The 27,697-nt window shown below is 46.2% G+C and overlaps 1 protein-coding gene across 1 annotated transcript in view; it reads right to left on the bottom strand.

Annotated features, from left to right (window-relative positions):
• Nucleotides 1–27,697, bottom strand: part of EPHB1 (EPH receptor B1) — a 449,527-nt gene that overhangs the window by 94,741 nt on the left and 327,089 nt on the right. The window contains exon 6 of the mRNA XM_061167645.1: nt 6,844–6,968. Within this exon, the coding sequence (XP_061023628.1) occupies nt 6,844–6,968 (125 nt within the window). The remainder of the gene's footprint in view (nt 1–6,843; nt 6,969–27,697) is intronic.

The raw sequence follows: 27,697 nt of genomic DNA, 5'->3' as shown, positions 1-27,697 counted from the left end.
TCACAATGGCTGTTCTAGATCACTCCTTAAGAGACCTCAAGTCCTTAGACAAATGACTCTGTGTTCACTCTGCTAAAAAGCTTGAGGCCATGCTGGACTACCTCCCACACCTGTTTCTGCTTTCATCTTGGCATGTGTCTGTCTGGGTCCCCACTGTCTGAGTTCCTCTCCATCAGCGTCTGGGGAGGCACGCCCCTTCTCCCAGGAGAACACGGCCTCTGTCCTCGCCCCTCCCACTATTTAGGGGGTCAGTCCCACTCTTCCGTGTGTCATGCTCTTCAGCACCTTCTGTCCGGCCCGCTAAAGGCCCTGTCACCTGCACATACGTATCCTCTGGTGCTCACAGACCTGCTTGCGTCTTTCTCCCTTCTGACTCTCCCACCCATCACGAGCGCCTTACTGTGTCCCTGCTTGTGCTCTTCTTGCTGCTGATCTTATGTAACATATGGTTTGGCCTGAACTTTTGTAGCTTCCTATCTTTTCTGCCACTCTCTTCCTACCCAATCCAAAGTTCTTTTGTAAAAAAAATCTCTGACTCCCTAAAGCTATTATCAGATAGACAAAACTCCTAACTCTCAGTCCAGGGGCCTTTCATAATGCAGTCAATTCCAATCTCTCACATCCCCCTGAACCGCCACCGTGCTGCCTCTCTGGGTACCATAGCCCTGGCCTCCAGACCTTTGCTTAGGTTGTTTTCCCAGCCTGAAATGCCTCTCTCCAGGGGCTCCTCGGCATTCTCCAGTTTCCTTCGGCCTACACCCCTCAAGATCTCCTCTTCTAGGAAAGCGCCCCTCACTGTTCCAGCCCAAGGACTCTCTTCCCTGCTGCCCATCACCTTTCTACCTCACCCGCATGCACCAGCTCATCTCTAATCATTTCCATGTGACCATTGTGGAGATGGTAGCTGTTCAGAGTCTAGGTCTGCCCCTGTTTTGCACTGTGAATCTTAGAACAAAATGGAGATCTTAGGTCACCAGGAAGGAGGCCTCAAGTCCCACATGCAGATCTAGGGCACTGTGATGAGTTCTAGGCATAGCAGTTCAAGAGGCAGGGTGATAAATGAGGGGAAAGTTGTTGACCAGTGTGGTCTGTGAGCCACATCCTTAGTCAAAGGACAGAAGAAATGTTGGGAGTTGAACTGGGACAAAAGAATACAGTACAGTGAAAAGAAATTACCATCGTCTTAAAATATGCAGAAATCTACTGTGCAGGGGCAGAGATGACCTGATACGTGATCATTCATTCATTTGGCCAGATGGTCACAATGACAACATACTACCATGTGATGTATGCTACCAAGGGCTGTGGGTATCAAGCCATGGTCCCTGCCTTTGGGTACACAACGTCTTGTGGGGTGGGGCTGAGAACTGCAGTGCTGAGTGAGTGACAGGGCAGAGGGCAGCTCAAGGGGTTATGAGGGAGCAGTAGAAGGCCCTCCCAGCCCAGACTGATAAGGTGGTTGGGAGGGACTCAGAGAAAGGGTGGCATGAGCGAGTCCTGAAAGATGAAAGAAATTAGCCCCATGGACGAGTGAGGAGGGTAAGAACTGAATAGAATATCAGAATAATAACAGAGAACAGAATAAAGCATGCAAAGGTGAGGCCAAAAGGAGATCAGGCACCTGCAAGTAACTGGGAATCTCTGGAGGATAAGTGGCATGGGGTGGTGACGAGTGACTTGGAAGCAGTTGTAAAGGACCCCAGGTGAGAGGCCAGAGCAAATAGACAGCTGAAAGTTACAAAGAGGCCCATGCTCACTCTAAGCGAAGTGATATCCACTGGCCTCTGGGCGAGATGGCCTGGGAAGGGATCGCCCATACATCACTTGATTTATTTAAAAAGCAGGTGGATTCCTAACCCAACTCCACCCCCAATAAGGAATTCAGCAAGAAGAAGGCTGTCCATTCTAGAAGGGATGCCATCTAAAACTTTCATCATTACTATCTTGACATACTGAAAACATGGTCTGAAACTATGAAAACACGGTCCTTGCAAACTAGAACAAAATCCCATTGCTCCAAAATCTAGGCAGCTGCCTGAATTCTCTGGTTTTACTGTGTTGGATGCAACTGTGCACTGCTTGAAATATGTGAAACATCTCCTGGGCAGCTTTTTTCCTGAAAAATGTGTGCTGGTGTATTGGCATTTGGATGGCGAGAACCCGTAATCACTTTATTGTCCACACATCCTTCAAGAAGTTCAGTGATTAAAATGAGTATCAGTCCTTGTTCTCTCAAAACCATTCATCAACCTCAGGCAGATAAGAGTGAAGAACAGAGTTGCTTTTCCTTTTCTTCTCCTTCTGTTTTTGGTTGTTTATGATTTTGTAAGTGTGAGGGGGACAGATGCTGCAGCTGTTGAGAGCAGAGACCACATCTTCTTTCTCCATCCCTAACATATAGCATGGGGCTTGCCTTGCCTGGGTGTCCAACACCTCAGTGCTAAATGAGTAAATAAACAGTACACTTTGGACCAGTAATTTGAATCCATGGATGGAGCACAAGATATTGCCAAGGTCTGAGTGAGTTCCTGTGAGAAAATGAAAGGTAGAAATAAATTTGAAGGGTAGAAATACCCAAGGCCTAAAGCAGTATGTCCTCACCTAGTTAATATGAAGGGCAAGTCCATGTCTAAATGCTTAATCATTAAGACAGCCAAGAGCAGCTGTAGACGTTCTCCCTTGGTTTGCCTATAAGTACTGACGTCAGGAGTGAAAAGTGCTACAAGACAGTAAACAAAAGAGAATGATGAATGGAAGCATATTAAAATGGGGAAGAAGATGAGCATGGGAGTGGCCCTGGGAGTGTCATCAGCTTGATGGCATCTGAGCTCTCTATTAATGAGCTATTGGAGGAGACGAAAGCCTCATTGAGTCCACTCACAGTACTGAAGTTGACAGGTGTCCCAAGCACAAACCAAGAGAGTGATGTGGAGTGGGAGACCCAGACTTGGAAAACTACAGCCTATGACCAACTACCTGTTTTTGCAAATAAAGTTTTATTGAATCCCAGCCATGGCCATATTCTATTGTCATCTATTGCCCATGGCTGCTTCCTGCTATAAAGGCACAGTTGAGTAGTTGCATTAGAGAGTATGACCTGTAAGCCTAAAATATTTACTACCTGGTCCTCACAGAAAAATGATGCTGATTCCTAGTTTAGAAGAAGTGGCATGGGAAGGAGGAATGATGAGTTCTATTTCTTTGGACTGAATCCAGGACATCTACCGGGCTGAGTTCTGTTTGTGTCTGCATCTTCTAAAGACCAGGGTTCCACACCCTTGTGGAACAGGCAGGCAAACGACTCTGGCTATAAGTATTTGGATTGAAAATTAAGATACACTCTCTTATTTCTGAGGCCACACTAATTTTGAGCAGCAGCAACTCAATTGCATCCAGTCCTTCATTGAGCTCAGAAATATACTGAAATATAATAAAAATATCTACAGTTCCAATTCTGTGGTTCCCTAGCTGTGGCCTGTGAGGTTAAGGGTAGATCATTTGACCTTTCTGTGACTTAGTTCTATCATCCATAAATTGCTTACACTCAACTTTCAAGTATCTTTCATTTCTTTTGAGGATCAGAACTAATGTATCTGTGAATATCTGGCATATAACTGGCACTCAATATGTGATGAATTATTGTCATTGTGATTATTATTTCAAAATACCCTCACAAGATAATGTCCTTTCTTTGGAAATTAGAAATGGTCAAGGCAATGTAATGGATTTTATATTTGAGCACATTATAAGCAAGTGAGAATTCTATCATAATATATTGAATGGTAACCAACACTTGGGCAAAGAATCTTCTCTGTTCTGAAAGAAAGCATTCTATCCTCTGGGACAATGATCTGCCTCACTGAAGTGTGGAAGCCCCCTCTGGCATTTTGAACTGCTGTGCATGTGTTCTGTTAATAATTAGCATAAATTATTGAGAAGTAGGGACAGGATCTATAATGGGAGAATAAGCCTCCTTCACAGCATCAGAAGTCGAAGTTAATTGCAGTTTGTTTAGTGAGGAGGCTTGCATGGACAGGGAAAGTCTGTGGAGGAGTTGGGCGTGGGTTGGGGAATGAGGAGCCGGGGGACAGAGGCCTGAGCCTCATGGTTTCGGTTCTGAGGCTTTCGCCCTCTCCCTTGGTGACTGCCCTTGGCAAAGCAGGAGAGGAGGAGGGCAGGTGGTTTCCCATACATCTCACCCCTTCCCAGCACCACCACAGACTACAGGACAAAGAACCCAGGCTAGAGACTCCCTTCCTAGCTGTGTGATCTGAGCAAGTTGGGCTTGTTTTTTTAAACTTCTTTATGTATTTGTTTCTTTACCCCAAACAATGTTATTAATATTTACCATATTGGGCTGTGAGGGGGAGAGATTATGTTTAAAAAGACTCTGGCACCCAACAGGGGCACACAAAGGAGAAATTATTATTTATTTGAGATGAGCTACAAGGTTCAAGTTCATGTGTGTATGGGAAGGGGACTGGTGACTGACTCTGCATCACACCATATATGGTCAAGCATGATATTCTATTGAAGAAGGTCAACAGAACTAGGTATAGGTCAACTTGAACTTGGTCCAGGTCAACTTTGGTGATGAAATGAGATCATGAAATCAATAGGTCCAGATTGGTCCAAAACATTTTTGGATTTGTCCAACATTTACTTCATTAAATGATAAAAAAAAAAAAAAATAGCAAATAAGGACCCTCAGTTCAAAGCTGAATGAAAATAATGGTGGCTTATAAATCCAGATCATGTGAATTACTCCCAGTTCCCTGAATTGTCAAAATCAACCATCTGTGAAACTCAGAATCCTCTAAATGAGTAAAAAGTTGCCTAACCATCACCTTGCTTGCAAATTCGGCTATAACAGCTGAAGGGCACACTTCCTTGCAGGCTAGACTGGTGATCCATCTGGGCTTCTGCTTTCAGGGAAGTAAATTGGTGAATTTTACAAATGTGAAAACTGACCTAGAGTAAGTGGTTCAGTAACGGGACCACATCTGTGTGGTTGTCAGTTACGGACAGCTCTGGAAATGAAGGCTCCCTTCCCAATGCAGTCATGTTCCATTTCAACACTGCCTCCGTGTTGGAGTCTGCAGGTCTTCATCCTAGAACCTCTTCTTATCTCCAATGACCCACTGGATAGTCTCACCTGGGCTCAGGACTTCCACACACTGACAACTTCCAAGTGGTCATCTCCAGCCCAGTCCACGCCCCTGAACTCCAAATGTGCATATCTAGCTGCCTGCTGCTCATTTCCACTTGGCTATCTCAGAGGCATTTTAGACACGAAGCTGAGTTGGTCCCTTCCCTCAGCCCAGACATGCTCCAGCCACAAGTGGTCCCATCCTCAGTCATCTTAGTGACTCAGGCCCAAACACTCCCAGTTGAAAATCCAACCTGTTGGAAATCCTGTTGGCTTTGGCTTTGGCCCCCATCCTTGTCTTAGATTATTATAATCGAGCAGGTCTATTTTCAGTGGAAAAGCTTGAATGATCCTTTTAAAATATAAGTCAGATTCTGTTTCTCTTCTGCTCCAAACCTGCTGTGGATCCCAATCTCATTTGTGGAAATGCTCAGGTTCTCATAGCCCAACATGAGCACCTGCTCTGATTACCTCTCCCCTGACTATTGTTTTGCTGTAGCTCTTATGAGTCCAGTCATGCTGGTCTCCTTCCTGCTCCTTGAACCAGCATCATTATCCGACTGCAGGGCCTTTATATAGGCTCTCTATCTCCCACATGCCTGCTATACAACACCCTTTCCTCCTTTGGGTCTTTACTTAGAACTTACCTTCTCCAAAAGCCCCACTTTTACCATTCTATTTATTTTTGCAACTACTCCTCCCCCAAACCTGACCATTTACCCTGATCTACTTCCCCCACTTTAAAGTCCTCATTTTCTAACATACTGTATGATACCCTTATTAATTATGTTCATTATTCATTTTCTGTCTACTTGCATTAGAAAGTAAGCTTCTTCAGGGCAGGAATCCTTGTTTGATCACTAGTATATCCTAGAACAGTACTTGTCAAATAGCAGGCACTCCAAAAAAAAAAAAAAAATACTTGCCAAACAAATATAAATGAATAAATGGTGTTTGCACAAATACTGTGTTGGATCAGTATATAAGAAATACCGTATTTTCCTGGGATGTTGCAAGTGTTATAGTTCACCATGGTGGGAGGAAAGACCTGCTTCCCCCACAGACAGGTCAGGGGTCAATACCACAGGGCACCGTTTCCCTTTTCTTGGCAGAACATGCCCTGTTGTAGTCCCCAGCAACAGGTGTGAGAGAACAGTCAAAGAAGATAATGTACAAACTTTTATTTCTATTAATTTCTACCTCTTATTTTTTCATTTCCAGTTAGATATTTTAAACTATACATACGTTAGTAAATACATGCATATGATTTATAAATAAAAGATCTTATATTTGAGGTACATGATCAAAAACTTTGAAAAACACTAATTTACAAAATCACAAAATCTTCAGGGGGACACTGGTGGGTTTGTAGCACAGCAAACACATGTAGCAAGTGCGTGACTGGGAGAATGGAATTGGTCTTCCCCATCCACGACAGCCCAGTGAGTGGCCCAGACAGCGGAGTGGGGTGTTGGGATGTTCTCTCTTGAGTTGGTGCAGAAAGTGCCTGGGTGCTAGAGGCCTTTGCTGAGGCAGAGCTGGGGAGTGCTCTCAGGGAGCCTCTGGCCTCTGTCACCAGATTCCTCCCCCCATCAGGACTCCCTCCAGCCTGTATCCCTGGGCCTTCAGCTGGCTACCACCCACACAACAGTGGCTGGCCCTGCCTTGCAAGCCTGCAGGCAGGACTGGCTTACCTTCTCATAGTACCGGATCTCATAGTCCAGGATGATGCCATTGGGTTGCTCCGGCTGTGGCCATGACAATGTGATGCTCCTCATGGTAGCACTGACCTGGTGCATGATGGGAACAGTGGAAGGGGCTGCAGAGAGAGGAAGAGATAGGGCAGATGAAAAGACCCTTGATGACATGAGAAAGGTTGTCTTTCAGAGATAAATAGGCAGAGAAATGCTATTGGGCTGGAACTCTGCCTTTTCTTTCTCATCAGCTCAGCTGGATCTACAGAATTTCCTGTAGGTTTTGCAGAATGAATTGAGTTTGGGTACCAAAGGAGAGAAAAGGTGATAATTAAGGACAGGAAGACATGTATGAGGGCAGTCTCTGGAGTGAACAAGCAGAAGAAAGGTTTCACCAAAACAAGAGATGGCCGGAAAAACCACAGGAGAACAGTATGAACTGACAAAGCCAGAGTTAGGCATGAAGGGCGTGACCAGAAGGAAAAATCTATGTTTCAGGTAATGGATCACGAGGAGTGATGGACTGTTTTTGAGCAGATGGTGTTGAAGGAACCTCAGTCTTGCAGTAATGGGGTGAGCCATCACAGAGAAGAGAATGTCAGCAAAAGAGGCAAGCTGGTCAGTGCTGAATTGCTGTGCAGTGGAAAAGAGTATTCTAGCAAACATCTTCTGAGACTGCATGGAAGATTTTGCTGTGTTTCAAAAGGAAGAGAGGCGGCATCTCTCCAAAAGATATGAATACAGGCCAGCAACAGAGTTCTTTTTGACTTCTGTCAGAGTTTTCCAAATGAGGACATTTGCTATTGAGCGCTCACAAATATAAATGAAGAAATGATACACAAACCAAACATTTGGAAACAGAATAATAATTTCAAAATCTGTGAAGTGCTTCCAAAATCTCTGTTTAAAAAGAATATTATTTATTTCCCAATTCAACATTTTTCACACAGTGTAAGTAAAATGAAAACAGTCTGGAAATAATAAATGAGGGCTGTCTGTCTAGGAAAGAAGCGGGTAATGGATGAGGCTGCGGTCTGCGCTCTGTTCAGGGGCTGTTCCGTTTAGTCCTGGCACTTCTGCAGTGATGAAGGTCGCTTCCTCACACGAACTCCACTTTACAAGGCTTTCTCTGGGGACTTTGGCTGAGTGGCATTTACTGTCCCGGATTTAAGTTAACAGATTCCCCTCTAGGACCTGAAATTACAGAGCACAGCTGCTGGGTCACAGGGCTCCCTCATTCTCCGTTTCTCCATGATCCTAGGACTCTCAGCAGACACCTACTGCATGAGGCCCGTGGGCGGGGTGGAGATGCAGGGAAGATATTAGGAAGATACTCATAGTCTGGGGGAGCCATAAAGAGAGCACAGAGTGAGAGGTGCTGTGATGAGCCCTTAGAATCACAGTGTTCATCTGGGACTTTGCCCACATCCCATTAGAGACCTTGTGATGTCTGTGAAAATGCGCCCCTCAGAGCTCCTACTCCTGGGAGCATAACTGACTAATGGCCCCAGCTGCAGCATTCTGAGATATATCACTGCATCCATGTGGAGCTGTTTCCCACACGCTGCTCCCACCAAATGACTGAAAGTGATGGGGATGCTATGACAGGTCCATTCTTAACTTCCAATGGGTAACTTATGCTCAAACACGCCCCATTGGACTTCCCAACACTTCCCTGCAACTCGTGTCTGTCTAAGGCTCTTCCCACTCAATCCTTCTTCCTTCCCTCTCTCCTTTAGAGGGATCAGATCTTCACTGTGGTCTGATAGCTCTCCCAGCCTCCTCTGGCCTCCACCCCGCTTCCCCAATAAACCTTTGCTATATCTGGTTTCATTGTGGCATCTGTGAATGGAGGACCTGAATTGACGCAGTTCTGAATCCCCCTATCAATTATTCTCTGCCAGCCCTGCTGCATCCCTGGGGACAGGAGGCTCACTGACAACAGGAGTTGCTGCTCCAGGCCTGGGTATCTCTCACCAATGTGCATGTCTTCCTTATCCTTATCTGAAATATGTCTTGGAGCTTCCCACTGGTCTTGGTTCTGCCAACTGAATACAGAATGTTCCCTCTTTCACAGAATGGCTTGTCAAATAGCTAAAGAAACTAGTTAGGTCTCCCCTGAGTTTTTCCTGCTGAAAAGAATGGCCAGATCCTATGGAAATTTCTCCCATGATATGCTGCCACCTGAGGTGGCTCTCTTCCAAATGAGGCTTGTTATCTAAATCTCTTTAGGCATAAGGCCCTGAGGTGAATCCAATTCTCTCACTGCTGTTCGAACAGCAAAGATTAGAGTAAAACTAATATCTACCATGACCCGTGTACTATGCATCTATTCATATGACCATAAGCCTTTGCTTCAAAAACACATACCTGCGATTTGATTTTGAAACCACTGTCAATATAACCTTTAGGTTTTCCCATGGTATGCTCCTCATCTTTTGTCTATAGAGTTGGCTTTTCGCTTGGACTACAGGGATTTACATGTACCTTCACGGTGTTGAATTTGGCCTATTTGTCAAGTAAGTGGAAATAATTTTTGATCCTGCCTCAACTATCACATGCATCTTCTCTTCCTCCCAACTTAGGATCATGGCCCAGATCCACTTAATTAACTATTTAAACAAGTATTTACTGAGCATCTGTCATGTGCCAGTAATCATTCTAGGTTCTAGAGAGTCCATGGTGAACAATTTAACATTTTCTGTCTTCACAGAGCTTATTTTCTAGTGGAGTGATTCAGAGACTAGACATAATAAATATACAAATTACAAGGTATGTTAAAAATATCAAGTACAGTGGGGGAAAATGGAGTAGAGGAGAAGGGATACAGAATGCTATAATGTAGGAGGCCAGCTGGGGAGAGGCTGCAATTCTGAATCAGGTGGTCAGTCAGGCCCTGCCTGAGGAGCAGGTGTAGGAGCAAGGGATGGAGGAGGGAAGAGAGGGAGGCAGGTGGATACTTGGGAGGAGAGCCCATGAGAGGGAAATGTCAGGGCACTGTTCTGATCTGGGAGCAGCCAGGCAACAGTAAAGAGCCAGTGGAACTGGTGCAGAGACGAGGCCACAGATGGTAGGGCCGCAGGAACACTAAAAGAGGACCTTGGCTTCTATTGAGCGAGATGGGGACTCATGAGAAGGTCTTCAAACAGGGGAGTGGCATCATGTTTCATGTATCACCCTCTGTTGTGTTGCAAATGGAGTGCAGAGGCTGTGGGAAAGCTGAAAGAACTACCCTAACACAATTGCAATAGTCCAGCTAGAAGATCATGGTGATTTGGACCAGGCTCAGAGTGGTGGAGGCAGTGAGAATGGGGATGGTCAGATTCTGAATATACTTAAGACTATCTCAGTGGATGTGGGATGTGGAAGAAATAGAAGAGTCATCATGACTCCATGTTTTCTGGTTTGAGCAGCTGGGAAGTTTTTGGGTAGGGGCATAAGGGAGATCAGGGAAGACACTGGTATAGGCAGTCTGGAAGGAAAGACCAGGTGCTCTACTTGGGACCTGCTTGCTTTGAGACATCTAGGGTGTACCAGACTAGTAGATGGCTGAGGACAGATGCATATAGAAGAGGTCTGGGCTGAAGATATAAATTTGAAGTCATCAGTATGTCATATCAAAAGCACTGGAAATGACAGAAATGACCAAGAGAAGGAGCAGAAGAGGTTATATAGTCTAAGATTCAGGAGATGAGGGAAAGCTGCCAAGGGGCCTGAAGAGAAAGACCAGTGTTCTGGAAGGAGAACCAGAGAGTGTGACTGCCTAGAAGCCAAGCAGCAGTGTTCCTAGGAGGACAGGATGTGTGAGGTACCACTATTGAGTTACTAAAGTGAAACTAGGCACCGAGTACGGATTTGGCACAGGCTGGATTGTTAATGGTGGGGGGTGGGTGGGGGTGCGGGTTGACTGTCTCTCCGACACCTGTGTTCACTGTGTGCAGAGCCAGGAGAGGATGAAGCTGCTTCAGGGAGAGTGAGGCTGTGTTCTGGAGTTTGTAGAAATGGTCTGGGATCCTGCTGGGTTCACCAGGATGGGTGGGAATGGCCTCTTTGAATCTTCTCCCCACCATCCCACCCCTGCCCCCACCCACCACACTGAAGGGGCTACTCTTTCAGTCCTCTGTGGAAACAGGCTCATTTGACATGATGTTACTCATATCAGGGCCACATAGCTTTTTAGGATCCTTCTGCCTCAAAGCTGAAGCATTATGTATTAAAAATTGGAAAGATTAATCCTAATGACCTGAGGATTTTGATGGGCTTGGTTCTTTTCTTTGCCTCGAATCCCTGGAAAGCCATCATTCAAAACTTAGCATATTTGCCACCCAAGGTGCCAGGCCCCTGCTCTAACCACTCAGGACAAAAGGACAAGTAAAGTCACAGTCCTGCTTGGAGGTCCCGGTTGGGGTCAAATGACAAAGAGACCCTCATAGGGTGGGTTGATCCAGAATCAAAGGAGTCAAATCCACAGACAGGAATGCCCCTGTTACATAGGTGGCAAGGACATCCTGGTAGCCCATCAGCAGCACACAGACCCAGTAGAAACTGCCAGAGGGTGACAGCCACCACGGCCAGCATTTCTCAGATTTATGGTGATGACGTTGTGGTCACAGACCCCATGGCAGGCTGCTTATCCTCATATAGGTCATTCTAAATGTCTTACCTTTTAATTGAGATGGGATTTTGCATAGGGAAGAAAGTGAGAAAGTATTACTCCACTTCCCTGAAGATCAGGGGCAGTGTACATTTGGTACTCTGTCATCAGTCATTACCTACGGTGACAACTTCTTTTTCCTTCAAGTGCAAGTGCCACCTCTAAATCCAATGTTTTATATGCAAGAAAATCTTCAGACCAAACAAAACTAAAAAGTGCTCAGGTATTCATTAAAATACCAACTGCTTTTAGCAAAACTAAATCAGAGTAAGATAGGAGGGAAAATTAATTCAAAGAAGCAGTTCCTGGAACTCTAAATACAATAGTTTGAACAGTATACCCTGGCCAGCTATCTTTTCTCATAAACCTGCATCCTCAGATGAAGGGCTAGTTTCACTGAATCCTTGAAAGAATTTCTTCTTTGCAAGCACACAGATCACTTTTGACTAAACTAAACATTCTACAGAGAGAAAGAAATGAACATTATTAAAATTTAGCAAGTAAGCAAATATAGACCTTTCTTTAGAAAAAGCAAGGACAAAGAATTAATTTAGGGGCTATTTGGAAAGAAGGTACTGATCAAGAAAGATGTGTTTGCAGACACAGAAACCAGACTGGTGGTTGGCAAGGGAGAAGAATGCTGGGCAGGGATGGACCAGGAGTTCAGGATTAGTAGCTATGAATGATTATATATAGGATGGATAAACAACAAGGTCCTACTGTATAACACAAGAAATTATATTCAGTATTTTGTGATAAATCATTATAATATATATATACATATATATATATATACACATGAAAGCATAAGTCGCTCAATCATGTTCAGCTCTTCCCAACCCCATGGACTATACAGTCCATGTAATTCTCTAGGCCAGAATACTGGAGTGGATAGCTTTTTTTCTTCTCCACGGGATCTTCCCAACCCAGGAATCGAACCCAGGTCTTCTGCATTGCAGGTGGATTCTTTACCAGCTGAGCCACAAGGGAAGCCCAAGAATACTAGAGTGGGTAGCCTATCCCTTCTCCAGCGGATCTTCCTGACACAGGAATTGAACCAGGGTCTCCTGCATTGCAGGCAGATTCTTTACCAACTGAGCTATCAGGGAAGCCATACTGAGTCATTTTGCCGTACAGCAGAAATTAACACAACACTGTAGATCAACTATACTTCAATAAAATTAAAAAAAAAAGAAAGATATGTTCGGCCTAAAGAGCCAGTGCTCAAAAAATCCAAACATACTCAAAATTGCCCTGAACTTCTTCTCAGTAAAATAAAGAGGCCAACCCAACAGGAAGCCAGGATCCAAAGAGGAGAGTGGAGAAGCAATGACAAGTGTTCTGTCAGGCACTGAGGAAAATCTGTGTGAAGGTTCAAACAGAATCAGAACCAGGAGTGTCTGAAAGAGTGTCTAGAGCCAATAATAAAAAGCCCTTTAACTGTGTCAGAAGCAGAAAGAGACTTAAACGTCATTGGTCCAGGGGCTCAGGGATGGAGAAAATGAAAAGGCAGGTGGGCTGAGTCCTTTGTCTCTGTTGTTGTGAAGGAACACCTTAGGGAGACCTTCCTCCCAAACTGCTTTTGAAGCAGACAGATCTAAGCTGGTATATCACATTCAGCAGCGAGAGTGCACAGAATGTTCCTGCCTGAACTGACAAATGAGATGTGGATAAATTGCAGGGATGGAATGGTCCCAGTTGCAAGTTAGGAAGGAACTCACAGGTGACGTGGGACAAGTGTCAGCCCAATCTGGTCATAGGTCACTGCCGGTGGCATCATGGATGGGGCCAGGTAGACCACCTACTAGCCCTCCATTTGTAAGGAAGGGCTCCAATGGAGATTGGAGTGCCTGCAGCCCTCTGAGACTCCAGCTGGGTCTTCGGAGGGTGGTGTGATTCTGTCTGGAATTTAATAACCCCAAATCTGGACCATGGAGTCTTACTGTGGAACCTGATTTCCTATCTTGGGTTCTCCTGGACCAAACATTTTATGTTTAAAATATTCCTTGTTTAACCTTTTAATCAAGTTACAGACTCCAGTCATGTTCAAAGTTTTCTCTTACTCCTTATTTTGTCTATTTGATAGGGGCAGTTTTTTCCCAATGATTAGGCATCTCAGATTCCAAATGCTAGAACAGATTGATATTTTTTTCCCTAGGACAATTACTAAGTTCTAAAGCATTATCTTTCCTTATTAAAAATTACTTCCTAATGTCTTCATTGACTTTTATGTTCAAAGAATTCTTTCAACATTTATCACCATAATCCACTTGGGGATATAATAAATGATGTTAAAATATTTTATTTAAGATAACCAAAGTATTTATCAGTAGTTTTGAAGAAAAATAATAGCAAAACATGCATGCATTTAAAATTAAGCTGATCTATTATATCATATATATTATATTATATCAGCTTATACCCTGAATGTTCACTGGAAGGACTGATGCTGAAGCTGAAGCTCTACTACTTTGGCCGCCTGATGCGAAGAACCAACTCACTGGAAAAGACCCTGTTGCTGGGAAAGATAGAGGGCAGGAGGAAAAGGGGGTGACAGAGGATGAGATGGTTGGATGGCACCATCAACTCAATGGGCATGAGTTTGAGCAAACTCTAGGACAGTGAAGGACAGGGAAGGCTGGCATGCTGCTGTCCACGGGGTCACAAAGAGTCAGACATGACTTAGTAACTGAACAACAACAATAATTGGAGTGAGATGTTTGAAGAGGTTATGAAAATATGGAACTTGAATTGTCAGAGTTCAGCAAATCTCATCTAAAGGGGAAAACAGTGTTTCTTCTGCAGGTAGAAAGCATGCCAGGGGCAGCCTTGCTGTGAGGCCCTAGAGGGTCACTGCTGAGTCCCCTCTGCTTGGCCTCAGGTAACAAGCTTAGCAAATGTCCTGGAAGACACATGGCCTTTCCAGTTAGGGGTTCTCCTGTCTGAACTTCTCAAGGAGGCCCATGGATAGGAGCGTCCATTGCCTCCCTCACAATAACTCATGCTGGGCTGGCTGGTGCAGCTTTCCTCAGTCTTCCCATGAAGAAATGCTTGCACAGTGGGGGGTGGTCCTCAGAGTGACCCCTCAGAATGATACAGCTGCCCCAGCCTGAACAGTGTCCATCTGAGGTTTATCACCACTTCTATCATGCTGGGCATTGCTGTTTCTAGGACAAATATCCATCATTTGATGAACATTTGGGTTGTTTCCACATTTTGACTATTGTGAATAATGTTGCTAAGAACATTCATGTGTAAGTTTCTGTGTGGACCTATATTTGCATTTCTCTTGGGTACATGCCAAGGAGTGGAACTACTGGATCACATGGTAATGCTAAACTCTCTTACTCTTTCTAGAGTAGCATTTCCCAGCTAAATCATCCCTACACTAATCACCTGCAATCTATACCATAGAACCCAGCTGTGAGGAAAACGAGGAGGGTGGTAAGGAATGGTAAGGAGCCAAAGTCCCAGCCCAGAGCAGCAGGAGTTAGCAAAAATGCAGATGGACCATGCTTGGGGCCCTAGAAATGCTACAGAGAGAGGGGGGCCGCTATTCTGGCTTTGCCATCTGCTTACTGTGTGGTCATGGGTTAAGGTTACTTAACTTCTTTGGACCTTAAATTCTTCAACTATAAAATAGGAATATTAGCCCTGATGTTATGAGGTTTTCAAATGTTCTGAGGATGTGCCCTGTGTGGTCCATTGCTTCTTCCAACTTGATCCAGTCTGCCAACAGTGGGGACTTGGCAACCAGCCCAAAGTCTCCTTCTGGGTCCACCACTGTTCATAGATGCAAATCAATCCCTGGGCATAGGTCCTCAAGGTAAATGTGAAAAGCACAACTCCGTGACAGGCCTTGGGTATTTGTATGATAAATATCTTTGAGGGGATAAATAAACATGTCAACCCAGTCAGAGTGGAGCGATGAATAAGAATGGGCTTAGAGAACAGGAAGGCTAACAGCAGGGTTCCCCGGAGGTTGGTGTGACAAATGCTCTGGAAGAAAGATGGTTTCCTGTAACATCTCGGGATGACCTGCAGTTTTGCTGGGAAGTAATCTAGGAAATAAATGATGGGGTGCCTTGTCCTTGAGGACAAGGAGAGCTTGTGACTGTGGGGAGGGGATGAGGCAGGACCCAATCATCTGGTGGTGTGAGTCAGGCCCAGGAGTCATGGAGGGTCCCTTGGCTCTGTGCCCACATTTCTTCTGGTCTGGTCACCCAAATTGACTGACACGTAACACCCTGTCCCTGATCCTTGTCTCCCTCTGGGCCTCTTCTTATTATAGTACAGCCAGATTAACCATCTCAAAGCTCATTTTACCTATTCCTCTGATGTTCCAAAACAGTCATTGGATCCCCATTGGAAAGAGATCTCTAACATTTCACAATGTGGCAGCCTCTGGCCAGTCCAGGCTGCCTCTCACCCTTGGAGGATGTGCTGCTCTCATCATCTCACTGCTCTACTCACTGATCCCAGCAGAACTCAGCTTTGGGGATCTCTGCCCAGAGAACCACCCCCTCCGCCCACCTCTCTTCATAACCCCACCAAGGCCCAGATCACGCCACACACTGCCCTGGCTTAGCTGTGTCAGACCACGCCCAGCAGAGTGTCCCTTCCTTCCTCCCAACTCAGTCCTTGTTTTCAATAAAGCTCATTGGACTGTAATCACCACCTTGGGACACAGTGCACTGGGACCTAACTTCCCAGGTGATCAGCTCTGCTCTCTATCACTGGAGTAAATTCTTTAGGGTAGAGGTCTTGTTTTTACCCTCTTCCCACTGTGTTAGCACATAACAGATGCTCAGTAAAAGTTTGCCTTTACTGGAATGGTCAGGGGCTCTTCTCCAAAGGCATTAGAAGTAAAAGGGGTCAAAATCACAGGTTTAAAGGCCAAACTTGGACAATGACCTAAAAAGGAGAAAGATGTGGGGTGGGAAGGCAGAATTGTGATTCTGCAGCCTGTACCTGGGAAGGAATATAGAGTGCGTCTCAGTATAGAGGTCTCAGGGGAATGGGACAGGAGTGCTTCTAGATCACAGAGGTAGAAACTGGGGAGGCTGGGGCCATTCCCATCTCACTGGAATGTTTCAGCTGAAATGTTAGCCTAACATGAATGGTTTTCTAACTTCTTTTCTTTTTAAACTGTGGAATTCTTTCTCCCAAGAAAAGATTCCCTGAAGCATAAAGTGTGAAACAGGACCATGCAGTGCTGCTCTGGGTGATTCAAAAACAGGGGTCCCAGAACCTTGAGGCCAGTCCATTTTCCATCTCCTCAGCCCAGACTCTAAAGGGTTTGTGGAGGGAACCAAAACTGCTGGGCAGCCTCCCCTTGAGACCTCAGATTAACTTTTGTGAGTTCCTAAAAGGCACTAGTGATGAGGTTGAACCTGAGGAGTTGGGGGTGGTCGATTATCTTTTTTTTTTACATGAAACACACCCTTAGAAAAAACCCAAAATCTATAAATGTCAGCTAAAGACATCAGACCCAATAGTACTGATGACAAAGAATAATTTGCACACAGAAGAATTGTGCAAGTGATGAACTGTGTGCAGAGGAATCTGTTTCTTCTGACATCCCTATTCTAGGAGAGAATTTTGTTGAGAAGATAATGCTTAGATAACAGGTTCCTCTTCTGTTGATGAAAACTCATTTCATTGCACAAATAGGCTTGAATTTTACATTAGGAAACCTGACTCATTAAATATTTTTGGTGCAGTAACATTTCTGGTCAAACTAGATTAAACAAATAAGCAATTAGTTTGGAGACTGGGTATGAATACAAAAGCAGAATTCATTGTTTTTCTAATTGTTTTTCCCTAATGTGGACATTGGCGTCTTTGCTTTCACTCTGAGCCCTGCCTTGAGATGCCCCAGACAATCCGTTCCAATCTCCCCCTGTACCTTGACTCCCCTGGGGACAGAGGACTGCTCTGGGTGGGTGGCATCACTTCCATGCTGTTGTAGAGTATTACCTGAGTCTCATCACGGGCTCAACCAAGTGTGAGTCGGGGAGAAAGTGACGGTTTGCAGCCTGGGTACCTGAGTCAGCCCCACACCCACGGGGAGGCACCTCCTTCACTGGTCCACCCACTGAAGGTTTGGTTCTAAGCCAAGGGGGCATGTGACGGTGGGGGCTGGGGCCTAGGGGCTGCTCTGGGGGTGTGGGTTTACAGCAGAGGCCTTTGTTTCTGGTAATTACCTCCGAGGCAATTATCTGAAATGACCCGAGAATTCTCTGGTTCTCTCCTGGAATCCTCTACCTGCTAGTTCTCAAATGTATTCCCAGATCAGCATCACCTGAGAACTGGGAAGAAATGCGGCATTTTGAGCCCCACCCCCAGACCTACTGAATCAGAAACCCTGCGGTGGAGCCCAACAGCCTGAGTTTTAACAAGCCCTCCAGGGGATTCTGGGGCAAGCTCAACTTTGAAAACTGTTTGTCTAGAAATCAGAATGTTACATTTTAAAAGGACATCCGGGATTATTCAGTTTTCTCTCAATTCTTACAGTTTATGGATTATAGCACTGAGAGAGAGAGAGAAAGCTGACTTCCTTGTCCCTAGTAAGCTAGAGCAGAGTCTGAAACAGCATGGTTCCTGACCCTGAGATGGACTCTCTCTCCCCTCCCCATATACTCAAGCTCCTAGCATCTTCAGAACCCCTGGAGGATGCACAGCATGGGCAGGGTCACATAATTCATGGTTGCAGAGATCAGGGGCTTCACAGAGGTGAATGTGCACAGATCCCTACGCTAGGAGGATGAGACATCCTAGTGAGTGTGTCCTGGGGCCGCTCTGCCTGCTGGGTCATCCCTCCTGGCAATTTCTCTCTCCTGGGGCAACCAGAAGGTGCACTGGTAAAAGGAAGTGACCCTGAATGCTGTGCCCCATGGCAGCAGGAGGCTGTGAGGGGAAGTGTGAGTGATGGGGGTTCTTGTCAGGTGATGTCTGTCTTAGGCAGGGGCCCCAGGGTGGCTTGTAGGGTGGCTGGGGCAGGCCGTTCAGCTTCACCTCCCACTGGCCTGTCAGCCTTTGTCCTGTGGGACCAGAGCGATGGTAGCCTTGGTTTGCTGAATGCTTGATCACAGGAGGCCCCAAAGAGGCCACAGGGAGAGCAGATGATACCCCGTGTGCCCTCTTGCTCCGTGATTCTCACCCACACACCTGCAGCAGGGCACCTACCACCACCACCCAAAGCCTGTCATCACCACGCTGACACCAGAGAGGGGACCCATGCCTGCAGCCGCTGTGACTCTCCTCCCTGGGCCTGGAGGTCCAAGTCTTCCGGCCTCAGGGCCAAGATGTCCCCTGCAAGCAGGATTCCATGGGCACTGCCCAGCGGTGAGCCTTCCCTACACTCCGTCCCCACCATATTCAGGGCCTCCATCCCCTTGACCTTGACTTCCTCCTTCACCACCCTGCACACCTCTGCCCCAGGCCCTCCAAAATGATTGCTCAAGAACCAGAAAACTCCCCAAGGCCTCCACCGGGCTCTTTCCAGAACATTCCCTCCATGTCTTCCTTAGGGAACAGTAGCTCTCCCTGCAGACCCCTCCGTCCTGCGGCTCTCCCCAGCATGGTGGTTATGACTTCATGCCCAGCACACCTCAGGGTCAGGAGGTGGGCCGTGTCCTCCTTGTGCCCCATCCACCTGCACCCTCTGCACAAATGCCCTTGGGCTGGACCGCTGCTCCCTGAGCCTGGGACGGTGGTGCACTCCCTCCCACGTCACTCCCTGACTCACTGAAGCCTTGGGTTTCCCTCTCTGTCAGCTTCTCAGTCTGTGCCTCGCCCTCCTGTGGGTAACTCCAAGGTCCACCTGAACAACGCACACTCACTCCCCAACCACCACAACTCCTCCAAATCCTCCCCTTCCTGACATTCACTTGGACCTGGCCTAGCCTGAAGTTGCTCCAATTTCAAAGCCACACATCAAGTATACTTTTTGAATGCAAGCAGCCTGCCCACCCGGAGCAACCTCTGATAACTCCACCCACACACCCCCAGCCCACCTCCCCCCCCCCCCAACAGCCTTAACTGTTTCTGCATAGCCCTATCCTAATTCGTATCCTGCTTCATCCAGCTTGGGTCCCATTTTGCAATAGCGTAATTGACAATACTCCCCTAAGCAACAGGAGTGAGTTGCCTTCATCTTTCCATAGCACACAACCAGTAAAACTCAACCTGAGACCCACCATCCTCTTTCTATAGGGCCTGCTCTGAGCAGCCCGACACTGCTGAGAAAGCCACACAACAGGGCAAATGGGCAGCTTTGTAAATGGAAGATCACCAACTTCAAATGAGCCTTCAAAATACTTTCTAGAGATGCTGAATTTCTCTGGTCAATTCCATCTCCCCTTCTCTGGAGTGCACTGCCTAACATTTTTCATTCTCCTTCAACCCCAAAGCCTCCTCTTTTATTCTCAGCAACCAAGCTTATCTCCCACCTACAGAGAAAACAGAAGACTGAATGTCCAACTGCATACATAATATCTCTGCTTGGGCACTCAGAATCTCCACCAGTGACACATGCACAGAACCCAGCCCACCATCCCTCTGCCCTTCTGGGAGCCCCTCTGCGGCTCCCACATATTTGCAAATCAGCCCTTCATTCTCCTGCTTTGGTTTCTTTGTTTTCCATGTAGGCTGCCTGAGGAGCCCATAGAAAAGCTGCTCACTGAGCCAGACTTCCAGCACCCTCCCTGGGGAGCCGTGGCTTATGAGAACTCAGTTCCCCTGTGTTCCCTCAGGCGGCACCCACTCAGCCTCCCGAAGCCTGTCCCCCTGCTGAGCTGCAGAGCCTTCTCGGAGACTCGGGGCTACCTGTTTGAGCCTTGAACCTCAGTGACCTTTCGAGGCCTCCTTCTTTGCCCTCCTTGTCTTCTCCCCCTTCTAGGGCATCAGATGAGCCGACAGACACCAGAAAGCCCTGTCTCCACCCAGCACCCCCAACACCCACCTCCTCACAAGCTTCCCTCCCCACATGCAAACCCATTCCTGCAAACAAATGGCAGTGCACTGGGTCAGGAGATGCCACCAAACTGTGAACATTATGTCAGGCCCAAGAGGACTTCCTGGGACACGGGACACTGCACAGAGGTACCTGGATTACTGAAGCCGTGAGACCTGGTCTTTTCCCTTAGGAGCCCTGGTCCATCAGGAGAAATACAGTCCATGTGCACAAACAACTCATGCATATCTAAGAACTCAGGCATTGTCCTTACAACTAGTACAGCTCAGATGACAACACATGCATGGGGGTTTTCTATGGGGCTCCCAGGGTCATGAATGGGTGCTTGTTCCCCTGAGCTTTTCTGGATACAGAAAGCATTTGTTCTGTCCAGAAAAAAAGACAGAAAGGAAGAAACACAAGCACATACTCAAATCTCCAGGGTTCAATACTACAGCTGATGTTGCCCTGCAGCTCTGCTCTCAGAGGAAACTGAGCCCCAGGCCTGGGATGCTGGCAAAAAGTGCCCCTTGCACTAGAATAAATCTGGGGTCCAGCATTGCCTTTATTTACCCAGAATGCTTAATGTGTCTTTTTTCCCCATCTTTCATATCCGCTCAGAGAAGATGTTAATTTTCTGAAATTAAACACTTAGCTTGATTACTGTTTTGTTAATTGCTGCATTCAAAAACCCCTGGTGCTTCTGCCTGTTTAACATGGATAGTGCTGTGAAAATGATAGGCGCGGAGCCGGCATGCAGGTGGACAGACAGCAGCCCTGGAATGCCACCCTGACATCCCCGCTGGTGCCTGCTGGAGCAGCTGGGGCCCTGACTGTGGGGGAAGGGGCAATCCAACCCCCGCCCGGCATGGCTGAGTGTCTCCCACACAGGGCCGTGTTTTGGAAGAACATTGTACCCAGGAAGTCCAGGTCTCAGCAACATCTGGCAGAATGTGGGGTCTCAACTCTAATCACAGTGCCTGCCAAGAGATGCCAGAGGAAGGAAAGACCACAGAGAGAATGCAAGCTACACCATTTGTTGATGTCTGAGATTAATTTAAGAATGACTGAGGCATCCATTCATACGTTCATTTGATAATTTATTAATTCATTCAATGAACATTTCTCAAATGCTATTATTTTAGGCACATAGCTAGACATGGGGAAACCATAGCCACACAGATGGATATAGGACCCAACTCTCCTGGAGATGACATTGTTCAAGGAACTGACATTTGCCAGAGGAGCAAGGAGCCGGCTCATTTGCCTGGGCCACCCCTTTGCCTGGGCTACAAAGGAGACAGAAACTATCTCCTGATCCAACTGGAGGCTCCCTCTGTAAAGAGGGTGATAACAATCTCATTTGGACTTTGAACAGGAGAGGATCTTACTACAGTTCACTGCCGGCAATCTCCTTTTCACCTAACAAACTCTGTACCTAGAGTGCTTGGCCCAAGAGCTAGTAAAATGAGCAAATAGGTCCCCAGGGTCCATGGGGCCCTCCAGTCATCCTCAGAGCAATGCAGCTATTCTCAAGCTGTTAGCAGCATCCCTAGGCATTGCTCAGGACTGGAACAGGGAGCATACCTATGCCCAACCACCGAGTGGCCCAGCACGTGAAATCTGTCCACAAGAAGTTCTAACTGCTCAGATAATGAATAATATAATATTCCACCCAGTATTGTCTCTGTGTGGGCTTCCCAGATGACACTAGTGGTAAAGAATCTACCTATGAATGCTGGAGATGCAAGACATGAGGATTTGATTCCTGGGTCAGCAAGAGCCCCTGAAGAAGGAAATGGCACCCCACTCCAGTATTCTTGCCTGGAGGATACCATGGACAGAGGAGCCTAGGCGGGATACAGTCCCTGGGGCTGCACAGTCGGACACTGTGTGGCCAACAGCCTCCCCAGACTGAAAGCTCTTGAGCAGCAGCATGTGATCACATCCTAACTCTCACAAAGTGTGAGTTGGCACTTCAGTAGGCTGTGGAACCCAGAGCCCAGCTGAGATCCCCCTCGGTGCCCTTCTGGGCCTCCGAGCCCAGTGTCAATGAATGCTGGGGACCAGAACATGAGCTCCCCAAGACACAGACTCCTGTCTGTGCTGTTTGTTCCTGTGTTCTTCGTGCTTGGAACCATGAATGACACACAGAAGACCTCAGTAAATATTTGTCGAGTCAGTGAATGAGAGCCCCTAGAAGCAGAAGACAAGCAATCGGCAAGTGGAAGGCAATCTCAAAGACTGTGGTGAGTACATATCTAAAGTTAACATGCTTAAACAAACAAACAAATCCCCCTCTGAATGTGGCTGCATCTCACTATGTTCCTTTGAGAGCACTGGGGCTCCTAGTAATGTCCGACAATCAGTCCCTTACATTTTCCCTCTAGGATCTATAGCGGAGGAAGGGACCTGGTTCCTTGCTGACCTAGAAGGATCACTTGCCCACCTGTGGATCACCAGGACATATTACGATCACTGCACATCAACCAAACATATGTCACATGCAGGGACTAAAGAAGCGTAGCAAATATTTATCAAGACTTTGTGCCTAGTGCTGTGTGGTCCTTCTCTCATGAAGCTGGGGTGGGGTGGGAAGTCTGAGTCTCTGCAGAGGTCACCATCTAGTGCAGAACCTAAGGCTGCCAGTAGTGGAAGCCCATGACTTTGGTCAAGGGCGATGCTACATGCTGACCTGCTCAGCTCAAAAGACAAGAAACTCTATTTGCTAATGGCAGGACCTCTCTGAGGCTGCTTGGACGTTCCTTCCCAATAGCAGGGCTTCAGAAACAATAAAAACAACCTTTTTATGATAAGAAAGCAATGAAATGAACTATGAAATTGAATTGAGGACAGTAAAATTTTCATTGACTTTAGGTTTTTAAAAAACTTTTCCTTATTAACTTCAATGAAAATTTTCCTTAAAGTCATTCCCATCTTTTTGAAGTTTCGACTCAATCTTCTCTCTGCTCTAGAGCAAATTTCACCTGCTAATTTCCAATGAGACCAGCCCTTAAAAACAGACTAGATTCAGCATATGGATCGTAACACTCTAAATTTTCACAGGCAGCAGTGTAATATTGTTTTAATATTTAATTTTGAGATTTACATAATATCTTTCCTCCAAAGAGCTCAATATATTGCAATATCATAAAATTCCTTTTCATATTCAAAGATTATTCTTTATGCATGCAAATACTATATTTAACCAAGGAATAATGCAAATTAGGTGATGTATTCAGAGGAATTGGTGGGCTGGGTAATTCATGTATGGGAAAAGTAGCATCTCTGAGTGACTTTAATTGTTTGGGAACTTCAAAAATGCCTTAAAATGGACAAACTAGGGGCTTGTGGCGATTGACAGAGTGGTATAGAATTTTTTAAATAAAATTAAGTAACAGGTTGTGTCTGTGTTGCAGGCTCAGGGGATATGTTAGTATTTTACATGCAGTCAGCACAGCAGGCCATATATGAACTGTGTGTAATATAAATGTCAGATAGAAATGCTGCTGATGCGTAGTGCAAGGGAAAAGTGCTGCTTCTCCAAACACAATGAGGAGAGACAGTCAGGCTTCTCAGAGCCACAGAAGGAACCTGTTCTGGATACACACATCCCATTCCATCCTCACCCTCTCCATTAACCCCCTGGGACACAGATTTCCCTGCTCTCCTTTCTGGTACCTACTCCTTTCATGAAGAATGGCCACACTGACATCTGTCATTTATCTTATCTAGATGACATCAGTCCCAAACAAAGGGACTCGGGGCTTTGGAAAGAGAAAGACTGGGGGGAAAAGGCCCAGCAAATTGCTATCTGGCTCAGGATACATTCTCAGAAATGATGCTCATCTCCCAGTCCATCACACGGTTTGCAAAGTGATTTTCTATCCCCTGTGTCATTTGCTCGTCACACAGCACTAGGAAGCAGGTGTCATTACTCCCATCTTACTGGGGAGAAAGGAGGGATTGTGGCAATTCAATGGATTTGCGTGAGTGACGTGAGGAGCAGACAGAGGGACCAAGCCCAGGACTCCCCCACCCACTGCACAGCCACCACCATGAGCCCAGGAATCAGGGAAGGTGACTTCCCCATGGTGGGATGAGATGGTACATCACAGCACACTCACCATTTAGGCCTGGGTAAATCAGATTAGCTCTTTAAGTCTATGGGTAAGTCACAGCCAAAAAGTCACATCCAGAATTGGATTTGTCTGCCTCTCAAGTGTTTTACGATTTTCTAGTTATTTGTCAACATTTTTAATCTGGATTTTCAGTTTCTAGCATCTGGCAGCACTGGGTGTGGCACTACTTGCTGGAGCTGAGTACGGGCTGCTCCTTTCTCCCCGTCAGTTCTCTGTGGTCCCCACCCCTCCCTCCTGTCTGGCCCTGGGTTGCTCCTCTCTGTTACCTGCCTGGCCTCATGGATCTTTGAGTGTAATCTCTCTGGCTTAGATGCTCCCAAATTTACTGACTTTATGTTACCACACTACAAGTTGATTTTATGGATGTGCTGGTCTGGTTTGTCTTATTTTTTCCAACATTTCCTCTAAGGTCCTTGTCCCCAACTCTGACACTCTGAGTCTAGTTGACAGAAAAGATAAGTAAAGTTTGTCATTCACTTTAATTCTGTCTGACAGCTGGATGATCCAGCCATCATTATGAACCTGGGGCCAGGTGCCAGAGAGTGACTGCAGGAGTTAGTGGTGATAACAACCTCTCTGCAGATCGCTGGGCCACTGCAAGAGAGAGAGTTCCACCTGATCTGGTCTATTTTAAACTCAAGGCAGCTGTATTCAGTGCAAGGCTGCATCCCTAAAGACCTCACGTAAATCTAAGCTTGCATAATTCATGACCAACCCTGACCAAAGATGATGGACATTTTTTTGACAGCTAAAGTGGCCCAGCTATGTGGCAATAGCTTAGAGGGAGCTTACAACTTACACGGCTCACCATAATGTGATTTTTGATTTGTCTGAGAATAAAATGGATACAAACCTGAGTATGAAACCCAGAAACATCATTTGCTGGCTGTGAGAGGCTGAGCAAATTTCAAAAGCACTCTGAACCCAGTTTCTTCATCTGACCCACCTCATTTTTATAAAGAACTTGATAGGGACTTGACACATTGGAGTTGCTCAAAAGTGGTAGTTCTCTGCCACTGTCTATGAGCTGGATGAAGATCCTAACCCTGATACTCTCCAAGTGATTCAAGATCCTTGAGTAGTCTGACTATATACCTGACTGGGGTCATAACAGGAGGAGATGGAGCTCTCTGGATCTCAGGATTCAATAGACCCTTTGGTGTCCCCAGTCATGCTTGTTTCTGAGGGAAGAACTATTAATATATCTAATGTGTACCCAATGGACCAAAACATAACTATAAAATCTCCTTAGATCACAACCTTAGGAGCAAAAGAAGTGTATTGGTGACTTTCTCAGATAGAATGATGTCAACCATAACCCTTTTTGTCAGGTACAAAAAAAAAAAGTCAGCTAAGATGAGCTGTCTGCCTCCATTGGGTAGGGCTTATAAGGGTGACACAATGCAGCATCAATGTGGTGTACCTAGGAAGCCCAAGAAAGAACAGCATGACAAACCCTGACTCTGTTGGAGAGTAAGGATGGCTCACCCAGCCACCTGTGGTCCATAGCTCCTAAACAAAGGAGGAACCACCCCAGAGGAGTGTACAGTAACCAAAAATAGATAATGATGTTCAGATCAAGTTCAAAATACTTGTGGCCAACTTGTCCAAACTCTTCCCTCATGTGACCCAAACATCCATTGTCAGGATCCAACTCCCCTTGGGAATGATTTGTACCCCTTAACAATTGCACGCCTATGTCACATCTCCATCCAGAGGCAGGGGGAAGCCTTTAATGGTCCTGCTGCTGCTGCTGCTGCTGCTAAGGCGCTTCAGTTGTGTCTGACTCTGTGCGACCCCATAGATGGCAGCCCACCAGGTTCCCCCTTCCCTGGGATTCTCCAGGCAAGAACACTGGGGTGGGCTGCCATTTCCTTCTCCAATGCATGAAAGTAAAAAGTGAAAGTGAAGTTGCTCAGTCGTGTCTGACTCTTAGCAACCCCACGAACTGCAGCCTACCAGGCTCCTCCATCCATGGGATTTTCCAGGCAAGAGTACTGGAGTGGGGTGCCATTGCCTTCTCCGTTTAATGGTTCAGTGTCACAGAAAAAATTGTGGAAGGTAACCAGGTTGCACACTGAGGTCCCCTCCCCTCAGCAGGATGGCATTTTCTGGCTCTGGATAACCCCTCTGTGCCTGTAAGCTCTGACATGGGGAGCCCAGAGGCACCATCCACCTTTCAGGGCAGGAAACTGAAAGCAGAGGCAGAATGGATAGCCTGCTGACCCTTCTAATCCTAGATTCCTCAAGCCATTTGAAGTCTCTGTTTCCTTACTGGAAAAATTGGGAACAATAACACACAAGCCATAGAGTAATTATGAAGATCAAATGAGTCCATGTATTCCAAAACTGTAACTCAAAAGAGACACAAACATGAATAATAACTATTACTCACCTACTCCTTAATCAGGACCCACTTAATAGTCTTCCATCATTTCAGTTCGGGCTGTTCCATGAAGGGAACAGATGCTCAATGAACACTTAGCAGGTGACTTAATGATTGATCCCAGGACTACTCCTGGTCAAATTCTTTACCTGCCATCTATCTGAAAGTGAAAGTGTTAGTTGCTCAGTTGTGTCCGACTCTTTGCAGCCCCATGGACTGTAGCCCATGAGGCTCCTCTGTTCATGGAATTCTCCCGGCAAGAATACTGGAGTGGGTGGCCCTTCTCCCAACCTTCTTCCCAACCCAGGGATTGAACCCGTCTCTCCTGTAGACTCTTTACCATCTGAGCCATCACTCATGACCCAAATAATAGGAGAGATGTGGCCACAGGTACAGATAAGGCGTCACAACACACCCAGAGAGGAGGATAGGGAGGCTGACCCGGATCTTGCCAGAGTGGAAGAGCTCTGAGGGTGCCCTGAAAAGCGGGCAGATATGACTTCTTGGTGATACAGGGGTTCATCTACCTCATCCCTTCACAGATTTGAGTGAGTCACTAGGAATCTTTTGATGGTATTAATCTCTCTTTCATCTTTTATAAAATCTGAAGCTTCCATTCATGTTCTTAAAGTCCTCTTGCAGAGATATAGGCTCAAGTGTTTATTTTGAAAGTTCTCATCCTTTTAGACAAATTATCTCTTGGTTGAAAATAATTT

The sequence above is a fragment of the Dama dama genome, chromosome 19 (genome assembly GCF_033118175.1).
Source record: "Dama dama isolate Ldn47 chromosome 19, ASM3311817v1, whole genome shotgun sequence".
In the NCBI taxonomy this organism is placed as follows: domain Eukaryota; kingdom Metazoa; phylum Chordata; class Mammalia; order Artiodactyla; family Cervidae; genus Dama; species Dama dama.
This window is presented reverse-complemented; position numbering and strand designations above follow the sequence as displayed.